The sequence below is a fragment of the Aptenodytes forsteri genome, unplaced genomic scaffold (assembly GCF_000699145.1).
Source record: "Aptenodytes forsteri isolate BGI_AS27 unplaced genomic scaffold, ASM69914v1 Scaffold231, whole genome shotgun sequence".
NCBI lineage: Eukaryota > Metazoa > Chordata > Aves > Sphenisciformes > Spheniscidae > Aptenodytes > Aptenodytes forsteri.
Genome location: NW_008796046.1, coordinates 1945511 through 1956809, shown reverse-complemented (window position 1 = coordinate 1956809; position 11299 = coordinate 1945511). Strand labels below are relative to the sequence as shown.

General features: G+C 45.3%; 1 protein-coding gene across 1 annotated transcript in view; it reads left to right on the top strand.

Moving 5' to 3' along the window:
• Positions 1–11299, top strand: part of GUCY2F (guanylate cyclase 2F, retinal) — a gene marked incomplete at its 5' end in the record, with an annotated part of 47821 nt that overhangs the window by 10891 nt on the left and 25631 nt on the right. The window contains 6 exons of the mRNA XM_019473885.1: positions 3552–3636; positions 6881–6977; positions 7766–7900; positions 8755–8835; positions 9858–10034; positions 10954–11110. Of these exons, the coding sequence (XP_019329430.1) occupies positions 3552–3636; positions 6881–6977; positions 7766–7900; positions 8755–8835; positions 9858–10034; positions 10954–11110 (732 nt within the window). The remainder of the gene's footprint in view (positions 1–3551; positions 3637–6880; positions 6978–7765; positions 7901–8754; positions 8836–9857; positions 10035–10953; positions 11111–11299) is intronic.

The following is an 11299-nucleotide window of genomic DNA, read 5'->3' as shown; positions in this document are numbered from 1 at the left end:
GGCCAGCCTATAGAAGAGACAAATATAATGCTACCATAGATCTAATTTTGCACTGCTACTAGGAACTGCATAGCAATTTATCATCCCGTTGCAGCCTATGGAAAAATCCCAAAAATTTTTAGAGAGATCAGATTTTATGTTCACACCTTTACAAAAGCATAAAGCTCTAGGCATGTCAGTGAAGCGGTAATTTATTATTATTATTATTTCAGAGACTGAATTTTATGACAAGAATTAAAGCCAGGCCTCAGTCTGGCTTTTCTATGGAGTTAGGGTTGGAGGGGGGTTGGATTTGAAGCTGCCAGGCTGCTGTGGTTCCTGACCCCAGGTCCACCAGGAGTGGAGCTGAGCAGGCGCACCCAGTACACACACACACACACACACACACAGACACACACACACACAGTGCAGACACAGCCAGTCACCGACAGACTCACACATACGGGAGAGCAATGCATTTACAGGCACCACTACCCACAACCAGCGTTGCTGAAACATGGACAACACAAACGGCCTGATCCTGTTCTTACGTACCAGCTAACCAGGCTGCAAGCTCGCTAGCACGTGTCAGAACCCCAGCCCCTGCACACACACACAAATGCATCCTCTGGTAGGTGGTCCAGACCTGTAATTCCCCCATAGCCAGCTCCCAAACCCTCTGGTCTCTGCAGGAGTCAGTCTCCAGACTTGTGGTCTCTCATGGGTTGCAGGCTCCAGGACCTCTTATCTTACTCGTTGGTTAGGCTGACTTGAAGTCTGCAAATGTCACACACAAGCAGAATAAAGAGCATCCTCATCCAGGGAAAAAAAAATCAGGAACAGGGGTTAAGAAGAAGGTAGGACAGATTGTGATGATCAGGTGCAGGGTTTGGCTGGAAAAATGCACAACGTGCTTATGCGTGACCAGTATCCCACGCTTGAGCCTCCCCAACTCACCCCCATCCCTCCCCTTCCCCATTTTTTTCCCTTCCTCTAAACATCCCATAAGAAGTTTCATATACTCCCAAAGTCCCCTTAAAGCGTCCCCTAATGAGTTTAACACAATCCCACAAGTCCCCTCAAGTATGCCGTAAGTTTGCTCTTTCCCATGAGCCCGTGATAACCTTTCTTTCACTTCTGATTAGTTATAAAGTTCTGGTTGAGCTTCCTCAAGCATCCATCAGTGACATGAGCGCTCTGGTCTTTGCTGTTGCTTTCGCTATCTCCTATTCCTTAGGGTTTGTTTATCTGGGTGTTTATTTTTTACTTCTCTTGTCCTTTTACTGTCTCTTGTTCACCCCAGTGAATTTTGTGCTTCAACTAGCTCTTGCTCTCAGCTTATCAGATGCTGCTTCAGTGAATAAAATTGGGTTTGGATGTTTTCCAACTGTGAAAGAATCCTCATGGCATGATGTGTAACTGTGACCCTGCTTCAAGCAAAGGACATGATCGGGGAGAGACCCTTTGCTATTCCTTGGTTTTCTGCACTGCCTTTCAAGTACCACGCTGCCTTACAGTCCTCTAAAGTATGGTCAAGCACTTTTAGGTTCTAAAATGCAACGGTAATAAGCAAAAGAATTTCTCTGAGGCTCTTTCTCAGAGGAGATTTGTTCAGACAGCAGAGTCTCTGAGGGCTACCTGAGGAAGCTTAGGAGACAGCGCCAGTAAAAAAACCCTGATTGAATGCAGAACACAGCCTTAACAAACTCCACATTATTCCTACCACATTGTGGTCTGGATTACAGATTCTCTCTGAAAATGTTAGAAGGCCATGCAGAGGTGTGAGATGGGACTTTTATACCCCTAGACTTCATCACTGGTTTGTCCAGGAGACATTTGCTCCTTTGCCCAGCAAGAAAACCAACCCATGCCCCTGTGACTGGGTTATTCAAAGCTCATTCTCTCTTTAATAACAAGTTTCCTAGCAGGCAACCACAGCTCCAGAGCACTAGGTCTACTGCAAGTCTGCCTCTAAGCTGATCCAGTCCCTCCTTTTCCATGGATTTAGCATTGTGCAAGACCTTTATGGGGTGTGTTCTGGCTTCACACTCACACTAGTCCTTCTGGAGGGGGGCACATCTTCGGCAGCTCCCTTGCCTCCTAGGGATGAACACTGGGTTGCTGTCACCTGCTCTTACGGGGACTGCAACACTCTGACATTGTCTATGCATGAAGAACAAACCCTGGCCTCCAGGCCAGCTTGGTGTGGTCTTGCTCATTCCTGTATTCAAGGCGAGCACCTCTTGGAGAAAGCTGGCTGTGTCTCCATTGCACTTTGGTAGAGTGAAACCTTGGTCTACATCCACGCTGTCTGCAAGGTGCAGAAACGGGTGTGAAGTATCCATTCTACTGTGCCCGAATTTCTTCTCAGATGGAGGTGTACAGGGCTAGTTCCAGGCTGGAGCATGAAAGCAGAGTGACTCCTTGTATAGAATCATGGTACTACAGAATCACTGAATGGTTTAGGTTGGAAGGAACCTTTAAAGATCATCAAGTCCAACCCCCCTGCCATGGGCAGGGACATCTTTCAATCGATCGGGTTGCTCAAAGCCCCGTCCAGCCTGACCTTGAACACTTCCAGGGATGGGGCATCTACAGCTTCTCTGGGCAACCTGTTCCAGTGTATGTGTGAGGACAATCAGGGACTGGGGCCCTGGGCTGAAGCAGAAAGTAAGTCCAAACCCGGCAGGAAAATTTCAGCTAAAATGCTCTGTCTGTTCCTGAAAAGAACACTAATTTTCAAATATACCTGCAGCTTTCACTGGGAAGCTCTAGGTCTCGGTGTTTGCAAAAAGACCTGTGATTTAGGTGCAGGAGTGACTTAGAATCATGAACCTTTTATCAACCCAAATTCCTCCATGCTTTTTTGTGTTTAAGGATCTCTGAACACAGACAGAATAAAATAGAAATAAACAGATGACAGAAGAGACAGAGACAGCACTTCCCACTGGAATTTAGCTCATCCACTCATGTCAGCTTTCCTTAGCTCTCTAGCAAAGACACTCACGAGCAAAGTATGTGTCTCCAGTACTTTCTCTTGATGGGCCCATCGAGGGAGACATCAGCCTTCTCCTCCTTCTCTTCTGCTCTTTTCAGCATTAGAAATCTGTAGCAGGGAATGAAAAATCCCAGATGGGCTGGTGACTCACGCTGGCCATCAGTTTGGTACCACATGATAAAGATTATTCAGTGTTTCAGTTCCTGGAGAGAAGAGGGTCAAATGTTCAAAAGTTATGAACTTTGCAGAAGCTGGCTCTAAGACTTAATATTTCCCTGTGAGTCCAGTCTTTATTTACTTGAAGAAAAACTACTTTTCCACTGATCCAGGGCTCTAGGTCTGGTATAGAAAAAAAGTGTGTGGAAATAAATAATTAAAGTAGTTGCAGTCTCATGTAAATAAGGTCAGTAAGTATTTATTCACAAATTAACATTGCACCAAAATTATTTTCTAGCATTCTCCTGGCTGAATATTTGACCTTGTAGTCTAATGGTCTGGTGTTGATATTTTCCATATTATTGCCTAAATCAAAGGGATTTTCTAACTCACTGATTCTTTTCCCCTCTTTGCACAGGGATTGAGCCTACAGTCATGATGTGGGGAGTTATGCTGATATTTGCCCTGGTGCTTGTTGCTGTGGGCCTGGCTTCTCTCATCAGGTGAGAACTGCAGTACGTACTTGATTTGGTGCCACTTTTAGCTTCTGTGGGAGACTTGCACTTTAGCCAGCAGTTTAGACCGTGTGAACACATAGCAGGTTTGATTGTGGCCCTTGCTCTCCAGCCACGTATCTCTTCACTTTATTAAGTGATAGTGGCTTGAGCAATGTGGGCATTGGTTCTGCAGTCTCAGGAGCAGCCATTTTACCCTTAATCCGGTCCAGGTTTGGAAGAACATCGCAGTCTGTTGCTGGAAGGATTAGCTGGGTGATGGCTCTGAAGCATTATGAAGGTGACTATCACTTTGGGAGCGCAAAGCATGCCATACAAACCAAGGACAGGAATCTGCTTTGAGAACATCGGGGTGGAGAACAAGTGGGCTGCCGTGTTAAATGTCTTTTTCTTACTCCAGATCATTCTTGCCTGGATTTCTGTCCCTAATACAATCATGTTAGCTATGAAGCACCTGGGCTCAGCCTCTTTACTTTCTCCATGTACTAAAGAGAAAGAGAGAGAGAATATCTCTGGAGAGGGTTTGGAGCAATTAATTAGGGTACCTCTTTATTACCAAGCTGATTCACTCCCTGTTTTGAACTGGAGTCCAGCTCCCTGGTCATTCGTGTTGCACGGTCTGGGCATGGGATCTTTGGAGCAAATGAAGTAGTCTGCTGGGGAAGGGACAGTTTCCAACAATTGCATAGGTCACACTTGTGTCCTGACTCTATATCCAAGGTGGACATGAGCCAGCATGGACTGGTTGGTCCAGGAGCTATGGGTTGTTCTTTGGCAAGGACGCTATGGCCATAACCTAAGGTAATCTGCTCCAAACAGGCCCTTCGAGTAATCTGTCTCTCATTATTGATGTCTACATGGTACGTGACTGAAATTAAACTGAAATTAGACTGGAATTAGAAGGCATATTTACTCAGCAACAATGAGTTCAACAGAGCAGGGTTCCTGGATTTTCCCATCCAGCTTTGCCTCTCAAATCATCCCAAAACATGTTTTTCTCTCCAATCCTGAATCATCCCTCCAAACCCAGATGATACAAGGCCACCCAGCAAGCAACACCCCAAACAGCTCCCCTGCTTATAACACACAGCTGCTTCTGATATCTTATAATTGCAGGCACTGAAGAGGTTGCCTCCATCCACCCGCACTGTAAAACCCTGCTCTATTCCTTGGCCACCAGCCTCTACAATTACGTAAATAAAAGACAATCTTTCTGCCTACTCGTAAGCTGTTCCACAAGTACCAGACTATGCTTGGGAAGGCTCAGTCACAAGTAAAGATGTATGGCCATCTGCAAGGGAAGAAAAAAAGTCTAGCATGACTCAGACAGTGATTTATGTTAGGGAAGGGCATGTCTGGAACTAAATTTAAACCACAGCATGGTCTGAGTTTAAACGTGGGAGCCCTGGTCTTAGCTCTGCCAGGGATCTGCTGCATGACCTTAAATGAGTCACTCTACTCTCTGTGCTTTGCTTTCAGCAGAGGGGTGCTTTCCTCCATGCTTGGGGGAGAGGATGTGATTGACCAAGCAAGGTTTTCAGGTGGGCAGGTGAAAGGTACATAAGTGATGCACTTTTTGCATGAAGATGAGTTGGGTGGCTTGGGACAAAGAGGTTAGAGAAAGATTATAACAAATCACCTCAGGTGATGCCTGTGGTTATGTGGCCAAGGCTCCCTCTGAACTCCAAAAAGCTGTCTGTGCTCTTCTAAAATGCCCAGAGTGGTACATGCAGTGGAAAAGTGAATTGTGGTGATGTATGGATATTTTGTAAAATGGATTCCTTCTACAGTACAGTTGGCAAAAGGCATCCTATTGCCCACCTCATCAGGAAAAGTCTTAGGTGTGTGCAGATCAGACATCTGCTGTAGTGTAAACAAAGTTCCTTAAGCAAAAAAAGTGACATTGAGGGCAATGGGGGACCTTTCCTTTCCCTCCTCTGTTCCGGCTTGATGAGTTTTTGACTGTCTAATAGATATAGTGTGCTTCGTGCTCAGTGTTAGACCTCGATGTCCATTGAAATAGTGGCTTCAAAATGATGGGGTGTGACTTTTGCCTCTTCCCTGAGCCCCTAAAATGGCCATGTGTTGGGTATTAGTGTCAGATGAATCCCAGCTAAAAACTAACAATGAAACTCTGGAATGTTTTGTATTGGTTTGCACGAAGTGGACGTAAGCCTGTTTGAACTACGCCATGAATATGTAGTCCTTGACAGTGCACCGTTTCTTGTGGTCTCTTCTGCCTTGCAAATTCAAGAGACGCTGGGCAAGTAGCAAGATGCAGTCAAGCAACAGATAGTGTCTTTGCTGGTCTGACAACTATGCTGAATTTTCTCTCAGTAAGAGAGAAAGTTCTGTAAATCTGGTAACCTATCAAGGAGTGCAGAGAGTCATCCCTTGGAAAACGGGCAGCAGCATCCTGTGGAGATGCCAGAAGCACATTTGTCCTGTGTTACACAGCGCATGATAGACATCCCATCTGGCTCAGGTCCTGGAAGAAGTAGATCTGAATCAGCACAGTCATCTTCTTGATCTAATTACTCCTGACCAAGAGAAACAGCACTGGTTCAGCAATACTGCTTCCAAGACCTCCACGCTGCATTGCGCTACGCTATGCATGCCAAGCTGCTCATCCCCTGTAGCTTTTCCCTCTGTATGAGCTTGCAGTCGTTACAAGGGGGTATCTTGCTGTGTGCATCATACTGCACCATGCTACAATGTAGAGACTCAGCCAGCACATTCTGATGATAACTTGTGTCCAGGCAGCTTTTATAAATTTTCCCATGGTTCGGTTTCAGTCCCTAAAAAAGGCTGGTGTGCCTGAGAACTGTTTGTTCACCAGCCAGATTGGCTGGTCTAATAAAACCTACTATTCTCTCCTAATGGAGAATGATTTGGGATATGAAAAATAAAACCAAGGAAAACAAAGTATGCATTACATACACATCCGATTCATATTTGTAACCAGATTGACTCAAGATGTCTATTTGTGATGAGACCCTTTGAGTTTATAGCTTTTGTAGTCTGTGAATTGGATAACCCTTGACTCGGGGGATTTCAGTCCGAATCAGGGCATCGTGATTTCTCAACTGCTTTCACCCATGTCCATCCCCACTGCCACACCACATGCTGCACTTTCCTAATACTGCAGGGAAGCCAGATGTGGGGGACTCAGAGGTGGTGTAAACTGGTTACCTACCTAAAAATGTTAACTGTGACTCTCCAAATCTTGCAGGCGTAGTATCCTGAACAGGCAGCTATTCAGGGGACCTAACAAGATAATAATGACCTTGGATGACCTCGTCTTCATCAACCCAGACATATATAAAAAGGTAAGTCCTTCCACTCGTGAAAGTAATCTGGTGGGACACTCAAAGACAGGTTTGCTGTGTGGTATTTTCATGAAGCTCTGGGAAGGTTATTCACTTCTCCATGACTCATTTTCCCCTGTATATCAGAAAATTGCCCATATGCTGAGTGGTTTTGAGTCTCAGATTAGATGCACATGCAGTGTCAGAGTTATTACAGTGATGTAAAATAGTACCCTTGGTTGTGTTTATTCTAACAGCCAGGGCTTATTCTTTGTTCTTGAGGTTGGATGGAGTAGCACAGTTCATGTCCATATAACTAAACCGTCTTACACTCTAAAATAAAGTGTCTGCATCCAGACTACCTATTGGGAACCATTCCTGGCCTGTGCTGGCTCCTGCCCAGAGCTGGGGATTGCCTGGGGGAGTGTTTGGCATAGGCCAGAGCCATGCCCAGGACCATGCCAAAGATCCGGACTGCTCTGGAGCAATCCCTTTGCCTAAGTCACTGGCACAGATACAGACTTCTTACCTATGCCAGAAGAGAAACTTCCCTGAGATACCTGCCTCATCTGGTGTCTCCCCTGAGCCACAGCATTTCCATCACCTAAAATGCTGCTGTAGTGTTTCAAGGTACTAAACAGGGTCAACCTTATAAGCCTTTTAGAGGTATTCAGAGAGGTGAGTTGGGAAGTTTGGGAGGTTTGGGAGGTTGCTATCATGGATGAAATGTATGGCCCGAAGCAGAGCTGGAATGGAGGTTTACATCCAAAGGTGGTAACTGTCTTGCACCTGCTTTCCTTGCCTTCCAGAGGCCGACCTTGGACAGTCTGACTGATGCAAACAGCGTAGCAGCCAACAGCAGAAGCCTGAAATCCATAACCCGCTCCTTTTCCTTGAAAAGCACAGCTGCCACCCATGAAACCTCCAATGTGGCTTTGTATGAGGTAGGTAGGGACCTTGTGCAGCCTCCTCCCACCGCTTCTGTTCACTGAGCTGCTCAAGAGGAGAAAGCCTTGGGCTGCAGTAAAGTATATCCCAAGATATGAATACTGCTGACAGACCCTGAGGGTAAAAATAAGTTACTCCCAAGCAGGGACTTACCAGCGTTTAAGGTGACTCTACCCCAACCCTCACCCTGACACTTGGAGTCGTGCAGGGTGGTGGTATTCGACATCCCAATGTAGTGTTGCTGGGTCTGGTCCCTGTTAGAGATGTCACCACCTAAAGGCACTGTGAAGAACCTTTCTTACAAGACAGGGCCTTTAGATGGTGACATACCTAATAAGGACCTTTCTTACAAGACTGGACCCAAATACACAGAATAAAGGCTATCAGATTGTCCTTTGTGCTAATAGGACCGTATGGAGTTTAGGGAGAGGCAAGGGCCAAGAAAACTCACCCCATCCATTAGTTCTTTCCTAAAAATACAGCTTTTTGAAAAAATGACATGACAATTTTTCCTGAAAAGGAGCAAAATAAACTGGATCATAAATGCCAGAGAAAAGCTTTGGACAGAGTTACTTTCCTTTTTAATCAATTTATCATTGTTTATCAGATACTTATACACCTTCCAGGTATGAAGTTCTGATCCAGGTGAAGGTCCTGCCTCACCCCATTTTTTTGAAGGTTTCCTGGGGATATTTTTATTTGGGTGCAATATAGAAAGAATCTGCTGCCGAGAACATTGAAAATCCCCAGCCACTTTCAAAGTCAAGGATCTGCAATTCAGACCTAGGTCCCAATGCTAGCTGTCGCTCAGAGATCTGCTCTATCATTCACCCACCTGTATTGTGAACAGGGAGACTGGGTGTGGCTGAAAAAATTTGAGACGGGAGCAGTTCACAATCTGCGGCAAAGCTCCACCAGCGTCTTGAGGAAGGTAGGAACAGAGGATGGGCATGTGGAGGGAAGGTTGCTCGGGGGATCTTTGTGACTGCAGGGTATTTTTATTCTCCTTGTCTCCTGTTTATCCATTGAATCATGCGCCATGGCTGTCAATGAGTCTTGCCTGGTGAGATCTGGTGGAATGGACCACGCACGATTGCATCTGACAAACTTACCAATGATCCACGCGTCAGAGTCAGCAGCTTGCAAAACCCCACCCTGGACCTGGCACTTCAAAGCTGGTGCAAAGCTGAATGTACAATGAGTCCTCTGAGTGGCCTTGTCTACAAAGGCAGAGTGGTTTGGAGGAAACCACCCCTGCCTGTGTCAGGGCAGGATGATGCACTGGTAGCTATTTTCATGTGTTATTTGTTGACTGCCTAACAGTGTGGCGCAGACACGGTTATGCATTTCTCTGGGATTTGCTCTGTGTCTCCAGCTAAGATGCCTGTCAGAAGTTTACTTTTAGCCTTCAATTTTATTATTGTTCCTCAATGACAAGGAAACACATTTTTTTTCCAAATTCAAGGCCATTAGTTGTTGGCAGCTACTGCTAACATAGGAGTGGCATTTTTATGCATATAAATATAACAAATTTACCAGGGCATGTCTCCAAAGGCACCATTGATGGATGACTTTGGATCCTCCAGACATGGTATTGCTTTCCAGATCAGACCAGAGCTGGAGCAAGACTCCACATGCTGAACTCAATTTACCCAAGCCCATTTTGTCCTAGTGAAAGATCCAATCCAGCTTGTCTAAAGAAAAACAACTTTCTGTTCAGTTTGCTTTTGCTATCTTGCTTTCTTTGTCTTAATGGATAGATGAAGAAAAGCAAAGCTTAAAAAGAGTGTAGGGTAGCTGAAAGCAAGCAGCAAAAAGGTTGTTTGCTTCCCCATCCTTGTGTGAAAGACTGTTTGGGAGTACAGAAATGGTAAGGGCATCTAATGATAGAAAGAAGCTGCTGAGCAGCTGTCTGGCTGACTTGGTCTCTTGTGATTCACTGTTTTGTTTCAGATGAAAGGTCTGCGTCATGAAAATGTGAATCTGTTCCTGGGCTTTTTCTCTGACTGTGGCATCTTTGCCATAGTGATGGAGTACTGCTCCCGAGGAAGCCTGGAGGACTTGCTGAGAAGTGAAGATATGAAACTGGATTGGATGTTCAAGTCCTCTCTCTTGATGGATCTAATTAAAGTAAATCCATTGCTCCTGCTGAGGCGTGACCTGCATGTGACTTTTATATTGACATAGCTATTTCATCCAGCACTTTGGGATTTTTATAGTAATGCAGGGAAAACCAATGTGAATGTAATTATACCGGTATACAGGGTCTTCTAACAGAGACCTCTTATTCCTGTTTTGTTACCATCTGAGAGAAGCACTATTCGGGTAACAGGACTATATCCGTGCAGCAGGATGAGAGGTTAAAACTACACATCAGGCTAGAACTGATGACCTAGGACAATGAATTTGGTGACAAATTCCTGCTTTCCAAAGGCCCTTTCTTGTCATAAATCAGAAATGCATCCACCATAGAACCAAACCGTAGACATCCCCTGTCGCAGGATGGCTACACGTATGGTCACTTCAGAAGAGTGTTCACACATTTCAAATCATGTCCCATGTGTTTTCATCCCCTAACGGTGAACTACCAAACTGGGACAGGTGGCCTACAGAGGGTAGACTGCCAGAACCATTCTTACAGCCCATGATCCACCTTCTGATCCTCCTTGAGGGAGCTGGGTAAGAGCATCCAGCTCTTAATGGCTTCCCTTGACCTAACCATTGGGTACCACTTGTGCCCACCTTTTTAACCTTGTTTAAAAGTACAACTTCCGAGTGCAATGAGTCCTAGGGCTACAGAGGGAGGCATCTGTTCCTGAAGCTGCCAGTCCTTTCCAGTATTACTTTAGGGTGCAGCTAACCTAATTATTGTTCCTAATCCATTTCTGAACTTTTCCCATAGTTTCTTGCGTTGATCAGGACTGCATTCGACATAGAGTCAATGCTGTATCTGATGCCATCTAAGGTGACAATTTGGCTTGGTGTCTCTGAATGCTGATGGATAATATAATTCTTAAGGAACAGCCTCAATCTTTTCTGTGTTTCATAGGGAATTAGGTATTTGCACCACCAAGATTTTGCTCATGGACGTCTCAAGTCTCGTAACTGTGTTGTGGATGGCCGGTTTGTGCTGAAGATCACTGACTATGGTTATAATGAACTCTTAGAAGCACAGAAATGCCTGTATACTCAGCCACCCCCAGAAGGTAGGTGTCATAAGGAAAAATTTTTTAGGAAATATTTCATAGAATCATAGAATAGTTTGGGTTGGAAGGGACCTCTAAAGCTCATCTAGTCCAACCCCCCTGCCGTGGGCAGGGACATCTTCAACTAGATCAGGTTGCTCAGAGCCCCGTCCAGCCTGACCTGGAATGTTTCCAGGGATGGGGCATCCA